This window comes from Myodes glareolus, chromosome 26 (assembly GCF_982192425.1).
Source record: "Myodes glareolus chromosome 26, mMyoGla1.1, whole genome shotgun sequence".
Lineage (NCBI taxonomy): Eukaryota > Metazoa > Chordata > Mammalia > Rodentia > Cricetidae > Myodes > Myodes glareolus.
The window spans coordinates 24,196,900-24,215,047 of NC_142051.1; the positions used below are offsets into that span (position 1 = coordinate 24,196,900).

Here is an 18,148-nt window from a genome sequence, read left to right on the forward strand (position 1 = left end):
GAATATTTAATAATGATGTGTTTGTTTGTCAAGCTGACAGGGGGTCAGTTGTTCTGACTGGTTTTGTGTCAACTTGATACAAGCTAGATTCATCTGAGAGGAAGGAGCCAAACTGAGGAAATGGCTGCGTGAGATCCAGCTGTAAGGCATTTTCTCAATTAGTGGTCAATGAGAGAGGACACAGACCAATGTGGGTCGGACCATCCCAGGACTGGTGGGCCTGGGTTGCATAAGAATGAAGGTTGAGCAAGCCATGAGGAGCAAACCAGTAAGTAGCATCTCACCATGGCTTCTGCATCAGCTCCTGTCTCCAGGATCCTGACCTGTTTGAGTTCCTGTCCTGACTTCCTTCAGTGATGAACAGCAATGTTGAAGTATAACCCATATAAATCCTTTCCTCCCCATCTTGCTTTTTGGCCATAGGTTTCATCACAGCAATAGAAACCCTAAAATTCATGCAGTGAACCTTTCCCCATTTTGCTATTTACATACTATTTGCTCTTAACGAGGCATTCTATTAATTAAAATATTTAATAGCTTATTTCACTTTATTTACTCTTTCCATGAAATTATTATTCTCTTATTTTTAAAATGGAAGATACAATAAAGACGCAGAATTTAAGTAATTTAACGATTATATAGTTAAGTGACCAAGCAAAGGAGTGAATGTCAGGAAAATTTATCTACAGTTAAACTACCACCCAAGCCCCCTTTTTAATTTAAAAAGGGTGCATGAGTATCATATCAATTAAAGGCACTGGTTATAAACATTTGCCAAAGTAAAAATTATTTGATTAAAACATTTGGTCAGTCCAGATAGCCTTGATTATACTATGGAACAATAATGTTAGGGTTAGGGTTAGGGTTAGGGTTAGGGTTAGGGTTAGGGTTAGGGTTAGGGTTAGGGTTAGGGTTAGGGTTAGCTTAAAGTCTTAAGGACTGGGAGTAAAAGCATTGGTTTCTTGCTCTGGCTATGAGTGCATTAAGGTTGATCAGAACACCTATGTCTCATTCTAACACCCTAGCAGACTGATAACATCATATCACAGCTACCTAGGAAAAGGGACGGGAACACGGCAGGTCATATACTAACTCAATGGCTTTCAGAGAGAAGCAGAGCACAAGGCTTTCTTCCATTTGTAAACCACTGGAAAAAGCAGTCGGGATAACCACGCCCCACTCTAACAAGGGTGGAGAGATCTACCTCTAGGGTGTGATAGGTAGCAGGTGAGAATTAGTATATTTTTTTTCAAACTTATAGAGTATAGAAGAGTATTATACATGTGAAGATGGCATATTTTCTTGCCATTTCTCTATATTAGCAAAATTAACATGTAGTATATGTTGATTGCCTAAAAAATAATTTGGGTGACTATGTAATTGTGGCCTATATTTTTGGTCCAAACATGCATATTACAGTCGTAAATGCTGGAAGCCATCCTCCACAGGATCCCTTCTTGGCAGTGTGTCCCACTCAGGTTTGAAGTACATGATCCTGGGGAGTGGGAAGCTCAAATGCTTTACTACTCGAAAGATAGTCACGGTTACCAAACTGCTAGTTAAGGTTTTTAATTACTTTGGCTACAAAAATATTTTAAAAAAATAAGGGAAATAATTTCTTTATATTCAGTTGCTGAAATTGAATTTCTTTCTCCCTCTCTGCTAATGGTTTAGTTTTATTATTTTTACTCTTTATTTGAGAGTTTAATTTAGTATATTTTATCATATTCTTTCCTGTTTCCCAATTGCTCCCAGATTACCTTCTCTCAACTTCATGTTCTTTCTCCCTCTTAAAGCAAATTCCAAAACCAGAGAAAAAACTTACAAGAACTTATGGAGTTCTGTTTGTGGCAGCCTGCCCTGGAGGGTGACCGCCACACATAGTATAACTCCATTGAAGAAAACTGATTCTTTTCGACTCTCAGGAGCTATCATTTGTGAATAGCTTCTTGGCTAGGAGTAGCACATTATGCCCACTTCCCTGCTTGGGACTGGGATTCTGCCTGACTTGAGTTGTGCCTGTCTTGGGTGTGCCTGCATAGTTTCTGTGTGTCCTTGTGCACATCAACCCTGCTGTGTCTGAGAGCTACAGTTTCCTTAAACACCAGGCAGCTGTGCGTTTCCGGGTTAATTGCCATTTACTTTATGTACAGCTTCTCTGCTCAGGATTGTGCGATGCACTGATCTATGAGGACAGCAATATGACGTGAAGAGTCACTTGGTTGCTGTGTTCATTAAGCAGAACAATAGCTGTAGGTCTCCCCCTGTATCCTATGATCTATCTTGTCCCAGGTTCTTGATCTCATTAACAACGTCTGAGTTCCAGCTTATGGTGGATCTTGAATCCTACAAAGAAGTGGCTCACCTCTCCGCTAGCCTTCATGTACCAGTGGCCACATCTTGCAGACAAATCATCATTTCAATTTGCAGGGTTTGTAGTCTATTTTTCTCCTCTAGGAGCACGTATGGCACCTCCCAAAACTAGGAATGGGTGGTCTCTTTAAGTACGGTTATTCACATACCTTTTTCTTTATGAAATATTAGGGGACAACATATGTCTTTGTAATCATTTGCTAATTTGAAATCAAGCATCACCATTTTGAAATCATGAAATTTGAACCTCAACTTTAAAATGTAGGTCATTCTAGGTAACTATTCAGTGTAGAGCTAAAACACAATGGAGTTACTTTTTAAAAGAAAAAAAAATCACAAAATAAGCAGGTGCTGTACAATCTTTAGTTCATCTCTCATTCAAATTGTTGTGTGAATATTCTCTTATCTACCTGTATAGATGTGACTCATTGTAAAAACATAGTATCACATATTAAACCATTTCTTGGTCGTAGACTCTGAGGTCACAGTCACAGAATGGGTACAGTTTAAGCAGAAATTGGGTTCTTTGAGGGTCTGTCAACAGAAAAGCACAACCAAAAAAATCTGCTGATATCTGTCTGTGTGTAAAGTTTGATGCTGTGTGTAACTTGGCTTATTAGTAAGTATGTTGTACCTATTTACTAAAAGAGCAACATCTTTGTCAGCTGCAAAGGCCGACAACCCCCTATAAGTACTGATGTCAACCTGTCTTGTTTTCAGATTTTAGTATTACAGATTATAGAAAAATAGTTAGAAAAATTTCAATTTTTTTCAGAGTCTTGATTTTTTTTTCACCTGAAACACATGGAGTCTCCTCAAATTTTTTTCCTAAAAACATGGTGCATAAGCCAAGAGTTGATTCAGTAGTATCGCGCTACATGTAAAGCAAAATATGAAACTACCTCATAAATAATAATTATTATTCAATTTATATAAGGCAATATTTACAAAAGCTAACCCTACCCTTTGGTTTTGAGCACTTGTATGACTTATACCTGGTTTTTCTCTGTTAGCTATGACCCATAATGCAGTTTCAATTTTAGGTAACAAATATTTCTGGGAAAAAAAAATCAGATAATTTAAGAACAAAAATCCTAAGATCACTTAAATAAAAAGCAAAGATTCCTTATTCCTTATCAGCCATACAGAGACCAAGAATGAAAGCGCTCTTGACCCAAGATTATTTAGCTTTTGGATATTCATTGCCAGACTTTCTAGAATCAATTTCTTTATTGGCTTTTGATTCCCCTGTCTGGTAACACATGCTCATATTTTATAATGTATTGCTATTGAAGGCGTTTTCCTGATGATACTATTTAAAGCTGTTGTGTTACAACTTTGTGATTGCTTCCCACATCACATGTGGGAACAATAACTACAGACTGTAGACGCGCAATCGGTTCTAAATCACTGCTACAAATGCCAGACAAGATGATAAGTACTGAATCTAAGAACAAAATTATAACTAAGTACTTAGCGTGAACATAAAAATATTCTTAGCAGTTCAGGTTTATGCAGTGTAAAATAGTCATTTTTGCTTACATTCTCTGCTTTATGAACATCTTTTTGTATTTGGGATTGTTAGCATGTATGGGCTGCATAAATAGTGTACTTCATTAGGACATTTTCATGCATGTCTGCCCAATTGTCAAGACCCAAATTCAGAACCAACAGATACTTCTAACTCTCCAACATTATGTCCTCAATTCATCAGCAATCCATTTTCGCTTCGGAAACACATGCAGCATTTGACAGCTTCCTGTTGTACTGCCGCCGCACTCCACCTGTCATTTGACATCCTCATTACTTGGTTTCTGGTTCCTGGTCTCCTGTTTTCACATATGTACCAGTATTTGTGTTAATTTTAAAATAATTAATTAATTATTTTGGTAGTAGCCAGAGAGACCTTACCCAAAGCAAATCAAGTTTGGCCAAAAATCTCCCAGAAAGCCTCACAGAGAGTAAACACCAATGTTTGTATATGACCTAAGAAGCTCTGTGTAACCTGTTCTCCAGATGTTTCTAAGGGTTGTACCTTGCCCATTCCATGAAGACTTGCTGCCTTGTGGAGTATTTATTCATGCATTGAGACCATTCTTGCCTTTGATGTTTTGCATTTGTGATTTGCTGTGCCTGAAACACCACCCTCCTCAGGATGTGTGTGACTTTTTTTAAATATTCAATTGTACTATTCCCCCCCCCCGCCCCGACCTTCCTAAATTGGTCAAGTCTTCTTCCAACCCATTCTGATCCACTTTTCTCCTGCCTATGGCATCGTCACTCACTCATGTTCTATTGTAAGCTTTCCTATCACCGTTTTGTTTCATCAGGAGTGCAGGTTTTGTGAGCACAGAGACTCAGAAATTGATCGTGAGCCGCGTGGTTACTGAACAGAGATACATGTTTTACGTGCCTTGTCCGTGAGTCCCTTCTGCAGAAATCAGAAAAATATGACACAGAAGAGATGCCTTAATTTCTGAAAAAGGAAGAGTTGGCTACAAATTCTCAAGAGATTACACAATCCAAAGGGAAAGGAAAAAGAACCTGGAGAACATAGCTGCTACTTTGACAGCATTCACATGAGGGTATGTGAGGTTATCCAAGGCTTTCTCAGCACCATATACTTTTTGTACTTAGGGGAAAATAGCCATAGAACTAGTACATTTTGAGAAATTTCCTTCAAACCCTTGCTCAACTAATAGGCCGAAATTTAGAACTATAATTATAGTTACTTATTCAAGCTTTGTTCAGTATTAACAAAAAGCAAACAGTGTCACCTGAGAAACTCTAAGCACAAACCATGTAAGTCAAACCCCCGCCAAGTCTCAACCCTAAATGCATGGCAGAGGCTACAGTTTAAATCCACAGAGTATGTGCATGCCTGCTGCAGTTAACTAGGAAGGTCTTTAGGACCTATCAGTGACCCATAAACCAGCATCATCCACTTGCAGCGTTACAAAAGAAGGTTGAAGCCTGGTGTATCTGTCCTTCAGAGGCATGTGCCTGGCACTAAAACAAACTCTTCCTGGTGTTCAGTGGGTTCATATTGCCTTGAGGAAGATACCAGTAGAAGATCCAATAGCCAGGTCTTCTGAAACAACACTATCCTGTATTTATAGACTCTGATTAATTGAGTTTTATCGAGTGAGTGACAGGTGAAGTATAAAAGTTTACTAAACAAATGAGCTAGCTTATATTTCTGAAGGATGCTTCCTTGTGAGCCATTAAATTAATCAGTTGAGTAAGTCGATTTTACCACAATCCGATTCAAGAGATTTAAATTGTCATGTGAGCACAGTTGTTTTTACCTCACTTAACAAAAACACAACTGAGCCAGGAAGCATTATGCAGATTTGCTACAAGGCATGCCAGTCTATTTGGAGGTTCTTTCATTATCACACTAGACATTGATATTTAAGTAGCCATAACTTCAATTGGTAGGAAGTTACTCTTTCAGGCCTAACCATGAAAGATTTACTCAAGTGTACCCACAAGAAATGATCTCATTAATTATGATTATTTCTACTTCAGTCTCTGGGTGGCTTCACGGGACTGCTGAGTAGTTCAGAATCCACACCACAAGGCACCTGCTGAAGCAGATCCTTCTCTGGTATCATAAAATCAACATTTGGTTTTATATAAACGTATAATTTCTGCCTGGGTCTAATTTAAGAGTGTAGCCGACTAAATTATGTTTTATCATCTGTCCAAGGAGCTAAAAACGGAAAGCAAAGATGTACTTCTAAGCTTAACAATTTCAACTGTTTATATGGGAAAACATGCTTTCTACCCAGAAGACATATGGCCTAATGTAGTTGTTAAAAATCTGTGTCCTACCTCTCGGATTGCTGTACAAAACTCACTCTGAAGCACCTTTTTGAGAGACTGTAGCTTGTGCACAGGTACTTCTCCTGATTCTTGAAGCTTTTCCAGTAGTTCAATTGCTCTTGCAACATCTGCGTGGGGGAAAGAAACAATTAACGTGGAGACAGAGAATAAATCATCACATCAGCAAAATGCCATCGTTTCAAGTGAGGGATGGCATCGTCCCAGTTGATAATCAGGTGGAATTAATTGTAAAAGCAGAACCTATAACTTGGAGCTTATTGGTGTCATAGGCCACTTTAACTTTTCAAATGTTAAGTTTCTGCTCATATATTTGATGGCAATTCTTAGCATTAAGTATTCTAAACTCAAGATCTTTCTAACATAGCTTCTTAAATACTGTGTGCCCACCACAACTTTTTCTTTTGAGTTTGTTAGCTCTTTTTAGGTGACATTTATCACAGATGCAAGGCTGCACTTATTAGCATGACGATTTGCTTGTGCAGCGCCTGTCTTTGTCTATAAGCTCTCCGAGGAAGAAATCTTACTAGTGTACCAAGGTTCCCACAGTCTGGTATGATGTTAATTGTACGTATTTGATGGATAAAATTATTTGATCAACTTTCTCCATTTCACCCCTCTTCACTGTTGCCTTGTTCTGGGTCCTCCTTATCTGTTTTCTGCACACCGGAAGTAGCTTCTTCTCCAGCGTCTTTGTTTGTTCTACAATTTCACCTTCTCAAAACAGAAATCTGATCATAGCCTCATCTGCCAGCTTTTAGAACAGTGTCAAGAGAGTTTTCAAATATCAATGTCAAAGGTTAATGGATCAAGACTTATGTTATCTTTTATAGCCAGCAAATCTTAAATCCCTGAATTATTTCACATTGCCAAGAGAAAATAATGCAACGAAAGCCCATTTAAAATTATTTATAGTGATTCCTTCCCACACAGTTGCTGTAGCCCTCATCCTACCGAAAAGTCACTTAGGCATTAAACAGTAGGATATTAAGCTTTCAATTCCTAAGCAACTAGCTACAGAAATATTACATATCACTGCAGTAAGATTACAAATCCATTCATCCAACCATTTGCTCATCCATCTATCTATGCATCTATCAATTAAAATTTCTGTGATACGTAATACAAAGTTTATCAAGAATAATATATTTCCTTTCAGATGTCATGGAATTCACCATCTAACAAGAAAAAGAAATTTTCAACAGCACAGTTACCTATGGGAAAAATTGTTTCGCTTCTGCATTTGGGCAAACTTAGCATGGGTGTGTGTATCTATCTGAAGCAAATTGCCAGGGAGGGATTTTAGAATCTCCCCCTGAAGCAGTTATTTTGCTTGCCAATTGTAGCCCAAAGTAAAACAAATCATGAAATCAATGTGACACTGTCAGTTTCCCAAGTCTGTGTTTTAGAACATAAACTGGAAGACGGCACAGTCAATTGGACAACCCCAGGCACATCGGCAATCAATAAAATACCAGGGGAGACGGCATGCATTTCCAGCACATAAAATACTCTACCCAGATACCCCATGGGCACAGAAAACTCTGTATGTTTAGAGCTGAGCTCATAATTATTTTTTCCTTGAAACCAGCTCTTCTTTTCCTGCGTTGCATATTTCCATTACTAGGACCCCGGGCAGCCTGACTCCCAGGCTGCACTGCGGCAGCATCTTTCACACCCACTCCCACACGCAGTTAGTCAGCAAGTGCTATGGATCCTCTCTACAAAGCACCTTCTGAATGGCGTTCTCCACTTCATTATTTCAGGGACGCCTTCGTCATTTCTCACCTGTGGTCCAGGAACGTACCCTGACTGATCTCCTTTCAGTTAGTCCCTTCATGTTCAGACCACCCACTGCGCCGCTTCTAGGGTAACTCCCCTGGATGACAAATCGAGGTCTTAGCCCCTTGCACATAAAACTCCACTGACATCCTGTTACCTGCTGGATAAAGTGCAGGTCATTGGGCGGTTTGTCGAAGGCCTTAGTAATCAAATTCCTTTCCTGCATTAGTAAATCCCGCCACCCCCAGGCTGTATCTTGGAAATCCATTTTTTTTTTCCCTTTCGAAAACAAGCCACAGAATGTCACACTGTCATAGCATATTTCCTGGCCGTTGGCTTACAGTCCATTCATTCTTCTTGTAATGCTGCCTTTTTCTGTGTGTGAACAGAGCCGCGCGACAGAAGATTGAGTTCCTTCTCTTATTTTGGGGACATGAGCTGTCTAAGGGTCCCAGACATGGGGTAGAGCATGTATGGCAAAGGCATATTTTATCCTGTGGGAGGTCGGACAAGAGTAACACTACAAAAACTCCTAGGTTGGTGGTGAAAACAGGAAAAGGGCGAGGAATATTTTAGGCAAACAGGATCTGAGAAGATGGAAGGCTTAATTAACAGAGTGGGTCAGTTAAGGAACTGAAAGGAACTCAGTGTGGTTCCAGTTGAAACAAGAGGGAATGTACCAAGAGATGGAATAGTGAGAGGGTCTTGTGGAGGATATTTTGGTGATTGTAGGGGAGACCTAGCTCAAAAAGCATCAGGATGTCTTCACGGATACCTGTGTTCCTTTAGTACTCCTTGTTCACCCCTCTGTTACACTAGTCCTTACTATCACTCTGTTTCAGTTTGCACACCTGTCTTCCTCCTTTATCCCTGGGATTTTACACATTTCTTACTCATGTGTTCCCAAGTTTGTGTGGTATTTGTACGTGTTTATATGTACATCCATATGTGTGCTGGTGTGCAGGAGTGTAAGATGGCTGGCCCCATTGGTCTGCAGTCTCAGGAAACAGAGAGATGAATGTCAGTGTTTAGCTCACGCCCTTCTTTCTCTTCAGCCCAGGACCCTTCCCCGGATGGTTCCAATCACATCCAGAAGGTGTTTTCTTTCTTCATTTGACATCTTCTGGAAATAATACCCTCAGACACAGACAGGCATATTTCTATGATGATCTGAGATTGAGTCTCGTTGAGAGTGAAGATTAACCATCACAGCTGTATACTATAATCATCCAGGGGGCTATCAACACAGGTGCCTGGTGCAATCACATGCACGGGATTACAGTGTGGCTGGCTCTGCATGGTATCTGGACACGAGGCTCAAATGCATCCAGGGTAGATACATCTAGATGATCTAGTGAACGTGACATTTTCAAAGTTCCTCTGAGATTATATTGTGCAGCGAGGGCTGTTAAAAACCTGCCACAGTTTAAATGGCTCTAAATATAATTGTTCCTGAGACCACTAAGAGAGCTGACTGAGATGTGGGCTCCTAGCCCTCATCCTCATTTGAGAGATGTTGATTGAGAGGGTGAGAAAATGAGACCTGAGTATCTTATTTATAAAAACTGTTCAAAGTGACCTTGTAAATACTGATTCATTTTTTCCTAAGCAATACACTAGAACAAAGTGAACTTAGTTTATTTCATCCCTAACAATCCTAAAAGCCTTGCATTCTATTATTTTTTGAGGTAGCATATAAAAACGATGCTAAATTGGGTTCTTCAAGGTGTCTCAGAATTACTGATAAAAGCCTAGGGTTTAAAGTAATAGCGTTGAGCGCCACTTTATTTTAGTACCGTAAAAAATGACATGTGAATCCTGACCAATGAACTCCGAATCCCTGAGTAGAATCCACTCTCCTTGTTTTTAAGATTCCAGATGGCTTCTATGGCAATTCAGGCATAAGAAAAATACTGTTCAATAAGATTTCTGAAGGAAACTAGATACACTTCGAGTATGGCTTACTGAATGTTAAGTTGGTTCTGTTATATTGCAGCATTAAATGTTTCCCACTCCTTACATTGGGTACCTGGGTGAAGACAGAACATTTTTGAGGAGATTTTTTTTTTGTTAATTTTTGACAGAATCACAAAACTTTTGCGTCTGCCCCATTAACCAAGGGTAGGAGGTCCCAGAAGAACAACTGGAGATTGTGGAAGTTCTGGGCTAAAGAGAGACTGACATCTATTGGCTGTATAGGCGTGGGGATCATAACCAGCCTGCCTTCTATGTCTATCTGAGCAGCTTCGAGAATCTAGGAGGAAATGGCTACTGGGCCTTGAGCCTTCTTGCTGATATCAGTACACTTGAGTCCTCAGTATGAATTCAGGGAGAAATAGTAGGTGATAAAAGATAAAGGGCTTCTAAGAACCAAACATGGAAAACATTGGGCTCTCCGTTGCAAACCAGGCTGGTGTTCCTGATAAGCAGATATAAAACCTGGACCTGTATACAGTATCCTGATTTTGTACCAAAAAAAAGACCTTCAAGATCAGGATCCTGGAAGGAAGATAAAGAAGTTTTTGAATCCTCTCAATAGTTACAACTACTGCAATGAAGAATGTGGCTCATTTATTAGAGTTCTCTTGAAGTTCTTACTGAACACGCCCCTGTATTTATTTCATAAAACCTGAATCGATTACTGACATAAAAGCTTGAATCTGCTAGTGTATCTTATGTTAGGACAGAAACTGGAAAAGGGCTGAAAGGACTGCTAAACAGCCACCAGGAAAAGAAGACGATCAAATAGTTTTTCTTGCTGAAACCTCTATTTTATCAACTCTTAATCCTGCCAAGCCACCACGAAAAGAGGACACCTGGGAATCACACTTGTATACCCATCCCACTTGTATACCCATCCACCTTATATCTTCAGCTCTGTTCACCCTCCTCTTAAAGGCAATGGCACACTGTCATTGAACATCTGCAATTCGCGACTCTTAGTCCATTTGCAGATGATTTAGGAGACTGCTGCAGACTGGCTAGTACATGAAGAACAATTTATTTCTCGAAGTGATTCTTGAGGCAGAGGAGTTCAAGATCAAAGGGCTGCAGTCTGGTCAGGGCTTTCTTGCTGTATCATAATACAGCAGCGGCTATCGCGTGGGAAGCAAACAAGACCGCGCTAGCTTCTAGAAGGGAGCCACTCTCAAGAGAACAAGACCACATCTACAACAATGGGAAACACTGATAATCACTCATGACTCAACCCTCTCAAAATGTCCTGGTTTGTATTATTGTCACAATGGCAATTAAACTTCAATATTGATTTTACAGGACAATTCAAACCATAGCATGTGTCTGTGCCTTCCTCCCATTAAGGTTCTTCCGATGTACACAATGCATTTTTTCCATCTCAAGAGCTTCAAAAGCCTAAATCCACTCCAGCAACAACCCTGGAGTTTAAAGTTCAAACTTTCATCTAAATCAATTATGGGGTGACATACAACCCATGATTGAACCTGAGACGATTTTCTTTATTGGTAAGATGTATGAACTAAAAATGTAATCTACTTTCAAAATACTGCGATAAGATCAACGTGAAATAGACACAAAAACTCCAAAAAAAGAGAAATAGGGAAAACAGATAAGACTGCAAGTTAATTATACTTTTATCGCAAATTACAAATAAGGCTAAAATGTAATAACAAAAACCACATTGAATTCTGTATTTTTTCATGGGAAGTAAAAAAAGACAGATCTCCTGAGTAAATTGGGAGCATGGGGACCATGAGAAAGGGCAGAAGGGGAGGGAAGAGGAAGGCAGGGGAGCAGAGAAAAATGTATAGCTCAGTAAAATAAAAAAAGTAAAAAATTCTGTATTTTTTAAGGTGAACATAGAGGTATAGAAATTAGAATATTATGTCTACAGGTTTATACTTTCTTTGATTTTCCCAATGTCATGTTGACCTTGGCTCCTTTCTACCCATGATAATCACTTTAGCAGATGGTTGCATGGACATCCCATTTGTATTTTTCCCAAGCAAAATTCTTTCTTTTACACATATAAATTTCAAAGTGGACAAGTCTTTTATTCTGACTTCCAATTTCCTTTTAATTATGTCTTCCATCTTAAGTAACTTATCTGCTATCTCGCAATGTATATAGTTAAAAGTAGCCATGCAGCTGCCTGCCTGCTGCTTAGATGTTTTTTTCCCTGCTAGATATTTTAGAGCATAACGCTCAAGTTCTACATTCCATAAAGCTTTAGCACATGGGCATAATTCCAGCAACTTCTTTGCTGCCGTTTAAGAAGAACGGCCTTTGCTTGAGTCTCCAGCATCTTATTTCTCGTTTTGATCTGAGGCCTCATGGTCTTTACTGTCTGTATTTCTATCAACAGTCTTACCATGACCACAGTAAATAATTCTGAGAAGTTATAAACTTTCCCTCTTTTTCTCTGCTTCTGATCTCTCATTAGAAACACCCTTTGTACTTTGTTCACAAGAACACAGCCTGTTGCTAACCTCTTCCAAACTCTCTTAGACTCTCTCCTTGGGTACCAGTTTTAAAATCTGTCTTTCATTTTCTGAAAGGGGCTGTTGCAAGAGATCCTCATCTGGATACCAATCCAGGGCTGTCTGGTCTCTGTGGCTATAACAGAAACTCATGGAGTGGGCCACTTATAAAGAAAATAAATCTATTTTTCACAGACCGAAAAGCTGCTGAGCCCCTGAGCATGGTGCAGATAACAAGGACTTTGTGTGCATTGTAACATAGGAAGAGGAAAAGCAAGCATCACAAGTCAGAATTCATCCTTACAGTAGACTTATTGAGAATACATAGCTCAATCTCTGATTAATCATCTGGATTCATAAAATCATGGCCCCCATTTATCTAATCACCTCTCAAGGACTTTATTGATTAACATTCGACTGCAATTCATTCAGCAAAAATATGTGTGTGGGGGGGGGCTCAACCTACAGTATAAAGCCATTATATGTTAGTAGTTTTGGAACTTTTAACCCATTTTATCTTCACACATACTTGTAAAAGGAATAAATTTCTATGTTGACGTCAGGGTTATGAAGGGTTTAAGTAACTCACTAGCAAACGGGAAATTCAGTTTGGAATCTGGTTCTGAGCTACACTAAACCCCATGCTTTTAATGCCCATTAGTGTTGTGACTTGCCTTTCAGCAGCTTTTCTTCTTTGACATTCAGGACTTTGACAATAGCTCTGTGCTCTGCAGGTTTTCTTGGTCAGACCCTGAGCTCTTAATTTCTTCTCTTTCAAGAAAGATTAACCCTTATGCATTTACCAGCGTACCTCTCTCAGGTGGTAGCTATTGATCAACAGGATCGCCTAGAGAGCTTTCAAATGACCGAATGGAATGGTTATTAGGCTAGGCACTCCACTGGAATTACCTGAGAATGTTGAGAAAGTCACAGAGGCCTGGCTCCTACTCACATGTATTTCTGATTTCATTGATCTTGTGTGTGACCTGGGCAACAGAATCTTCAGAGTTTCCCTGCTACCATAATGTAAAATCATATTAAGACTCACTGGCTCAGGAGCTCAGTGTATCCTTGTTATTTTAATTACAGTTAAACTCATTCTATAATAAAAAATACACAAATGCAGAGAATAAAACTTGTTCTCTAAGGAAACAGCTGGTCATGAAAAAAAAAGAAATTTGAATCAAGCAACAGTGCTTTAAAATCTGGGCTACATTTGGAATGTGGCTTTGTAGCCAACATCTAGCCAGATGTTTGTATCTGGAGGTTCTACTTTGGTATAGTTAAACATAGATACAAAATAGATTTAGACTTAAAGAATTAATGTATCCCAAATTTATGCAAATCTGTCATTATTCTATAAATATTAGAATATAACAATATTTTGTAGGGCCATTTTATTTATAAGTTAGGTATAATGAGTAACCTTGAGATGATTTAAAGTACACATAAAGAGATTCTCATGTTATTTTCAAACACTCCTCCTGTGACTTCAGTATATGAATTATCTGGCCCAAAACTAAATAACAAATCAATGGTAAAGGTAGGCTTAAAAGATACCAGTATTTAGTTCTGTTGCCCATACACTGTTTATCCCTCTAACATGTTACTTAAAATGGATTGGAAAGATACAGACAAGATTCACACAAAGCATTGTTTAAATATGATAATACCCAACATCACGAGTCAGAGCAAATATTCCTAAGACTGTCTCAGAACGTGTCTTTTCATAGTAATAACACTGAGTTGTAGAAGAAAATGCTCAAGAGTCTATTGATTACTGATAATAGTAATAGGAAAGATTTTGGAAGAGCTCCCAAGGCCCAGATGAAGAGCAGAAGGAGAGAGAACATGAACAAGGAAGTCAGGACCGCTAGGGGTGTGTCCACCCACTGTGATGATGGGACTGATATAATAGGAGCTCACCAAGGCCAGCTGGACTGGAACTGAATGAGCTTGCGATCAAACCAGACTCTCTGAATGTGGCTGACAATGAGGGCAAACTGAGAAGCCAATGATAATTACACCGTGTTTTGATTCTACTGCATGTACTGGCTTTTTGAGAGCCTAGTCTGTTTAGATGCACACCTTCTTAGACCTAGATGGAGGGGGAAGGGCCTTGGACTTTCCACAGGGCAGGGCACCCTGGCTTCTCTTAGGACTGGAGAGGGAGAAGGAGAGGAAGTGGGGGGAGTGGAAGGGAAATGGGAGGAGTGGGAGGAGGCAGAAATTTTTAATAAATATATAAAGAAAGAAAAAAAAGATTTTGGAAACACTTCATTAAAAATATTGGAATTCTGAAAGCAAAATAGCAGCATCAACAAAATTGTGGCGTTTAAGAGATGGTGGAACTCAAGTGGCACAAGCCGCCAGGGAGCTGGAGCACTCATGGAGTCACCTTTCCATCCTTAATGATGACCTTTGGCTAACTTGATTGGCATATGGAGTTTGGGTCATAATCCATCCAAAGTTGGAATGTCGCCATTTAAAGCTAATACCTACTAGGACGGAGAATATGAAGTATCTGCTCCAAAATCCCTTATGCCTTGCCACCATCCACTACAGAAAGCAGAAAATAAACACATTTCTCCTACCAGAATCTATTTTAGTTTTGAGCAAGTTGTTATGAGTACAAAGTCCAAAAAAGGAGTTTGAAATGGACAGATCACCCATGTATGCAGTCAGAAGTTTGAACTTCACTTCTTTCTTCTTTCCCATTTCTCTTGAGAGTGAACTGGTTCAGGTACCTAGAGTTGAAGCAACCATTGTGTGATCCTAAGGATGGCTCTCAGTTTCTAATGATAGGTTCTAAGGCGCCCTAACACTTGATGTCTTTACCCAGATGTTGTATCCTTAGCTGTCTGATCTTATGATTCTTGTCTATTAGAGAAATATATGCTTTACTATTTATTCCTTCGTGGTTTAAAGTCAAAAGTAAGCTGCCTGGTACGTAAGAACTTGACCTCAGTGGACCGTTCTAAATTGCAGGGCTGAGCTTATTGGGAAAATAGTTATGTCACATATAGGGGCCACTTTGATTAAGAAAGTCAAGGAAAGAAAGCCTCTTTGGGAAAATCTTATTTGTATTTGATTGTTTCTATTCACGGCAATGTGAACATGTAAAAGAGTAGACCCCCAAAAGGAACAATGTAAGTAAAGGTCCTTAAGTGACAGAAGCAAAGCACACACGTTAGAAAGTTGGAGTTTTACTGGCTTTTGGTTGTTGTGATAGACCACTGACCAGAATTGATGTAAGGGAGAAAAAAGCTTATGACAGCTTCTAGCAATGCTCCCTTTTTGAGGGAAGCCAAGGCAGGGAACTGAAGCAGAGGCCGTGGATGAACCCTGCTTACTTGCTTCTTCCCCATGGGTTGTCCATCCTGCTTTTTTTTACCGCCAAAGACCTCTTGACCAGGATTGGCACCACTCACAGTGAGATGGGTCCGTCCATATTGACCATTAATGAAGGAAATGCCCCCACAGATGCGTCTACAAAAGAATCTGATGTAACAAGTCCATAGCGGAGAGTCCTTCTTCCCAGATATGTCTTGATGTGTGTCAAGTTTACAAAAACTAGCCAGCACAGCCAGGCAAAGCGTACACCAGTAGAAATTTGCAATGGAAGCAAAGAGCAGTAACAACAGTTGTGTGGGGGTTGACGATTAACAACTAGCTCTCCAGAACAGACACTCAAAAATCCCAAAGGGTTCACTTCTAGCACTCAGTGATTTCTGTGGTGTAAATTCTCCTATCACGTCCTACTCGAAGCTACTGATATGGTATCACTGTCTTGCAAAATTTATAAATATTTAATAATGGTTCTCACAAGTCAGGGAGCAGGAGATTTGGGTAAAGGTAAAAGTCTGAGAAATAAACAAGCGCTCGGGTTCTGTTCAAAGATTTTCCAGTGGGTCTTCTTGTTGTTTCTGATGTATAATTTCTAGGTTGAGTTATTAGAGGTCATTTGGTCAAACAATAAGACAATCTGATCCAACCTTCACAAACATTCCCATGGGTGCTGTCTGTAGAATTAGTGATAATGGGCCAAGGGAGCAATAAGACACTACTTAAAAAGACAGGTATTCAAGCAGCCTTGCCAAAATAGGAAAAGCTTTGGGGAACAGGTAGCAGTGAGGACAGCAAGACATGGAGCTAAAACACAGGTGGGTATGGGAAGAATCAGTGTCTTGGTGTTTGCTACAGCTGTCTGATAAGGTCTCCTGTTAGGCAGAAAAGGATGTATTAGTGAATAGTAAAATATCGTATTAATGCTACCTCAATTATTTTGGATCTTTGGAAATCTGGATATATCTTAATTATTCTAGATGGGCAGACAGTGTCAACAAATTTTGTTAAGTATCAAGAAGGGAAAGCTAGAAGAATTGTACAATCTAAATTGTTTTTAATATAGATGATATCAAGATGATAGGTTCTTGTTAACTTCTTTGTAGTCATAGAAGTTCCTTCAAGTCAGTAAGGGGTTATATAAAGTATTTCATCACTTCATCAATCAGCTGAAGGATGCAATTAAAATCCTAAAACCAAAAAAGTTTCAAAGTTATAACTTGGTAGTACTCACTTTATACAGTTATTGTGAGATCTAAGTGAGAATGTAAGCATATTGAAGTTCTAGTAGACATCCCTGGAATACATCTACATGTGAAATATGCTTCTTATTTTCTCATTATCTCAAATTACTGTGAGCCTTCACTTCCTGTTTTATTTCTGGCAACAAAATGTAAAATTAGAGAATGGAGTTCTTAGAATTGGAAGTCCTAATTGGAAGATGGAGTGACTAGGTATCTTGTTTTAATAGACATATGCCTATGCTTGACTAGCAAAAGTTTGAATGTGACCACTAAACACAACTGTATCTACTCCTAAATTATCATTCACTATAAGGTCATTAATTGGAAAATTGACTATTAGAAATACATTCTAAGAAAAGCATATGAAACACCGCTGATTGCCTTTTTTTTTTTTTTTGATTGCCTTTTTAATATATGAAAAAGCTGTGTCTAAAGTGATCTAGCTAAGCATGGGTATCAACATGAAAAAAAAATCAGTGGTCAACAGAGCTTTGCACTTCCACTGTGGTATAAAAGGAAATCGTGCCAATTGGCAAGTTAATGAGAAATGACAATTAGTGTGTTATCCTCATTTGATACTGTCTCTGCTTTGATTTGCCAACAACTTTCTATGTTTCTTAAATGCAGACTAATTGGTTCACCTCTGGAAGAAGAGGCTCAAATTAAATGAAAATATTCCCTCATTTCGTGGTTGCAAATATTCCACTTCGTACTTATTGTCAAACACTGGGTGATCTCTTCTATACGGGGTTTGGCTCAGTACCGAACTGCTTCGCACATAGAAAAGTTTGACAATATTGAACATTTAAATGATGAATTCATATAATGACAAACCCTGGCTGGAGCTGCTCAAAAGTGTTTGCCAAACCCACTGCATCCAAGGGAACAATTTATGCTACAAAATGAAAAGCTAGAGTTGCTAAGAGATCTTCTGCAATGGAAGGTATCTATTTCATTTGGAAGTGATTACTTTGACAATAAACAAATCTTTAGGTATACAAAGCTTAAAATACAACCTTCTTTGTTAAATTGCTGTTATGTAGTCAGAATGAGTAATGAGTAATGTGTTCCTGGTTTTTCTAGGAACTATATTCAGCATTT

At 39.0% G+C, this 18,148-nt stretch overlaps 1 protein-coding gene across 4 annotated transcripts in view; it reads right to left on the reverse strand.

Moving 5' to 3' along the window:
- Positions 1-18,148, reverse strand: part of Lin7a (lin-7 cell polarity scaffold A) — a 131,252-nt gene that overhangs the window by 80,654 nt on the left and 32,450 nt on the right. For 3 of the 4 annotated variants that reach the window (XM_085683371.2, XM_087902198.1, XM_087902200.1), the window contains one exon: positions 6,211-6,329. The exons of the other annotated variant lie outside the window; for it this stretch is intronic. In XM_085683371.2, the coding sequence (XP_085539497.1) occupies positions 6,211-6,329 (119 nt within the window). Of the gene's footprint in view, positions 1-6,210; positions 6,330-18,148 lie in introns of those variants that run through there. 4 annotated transcript variants of the gene reach the window in all.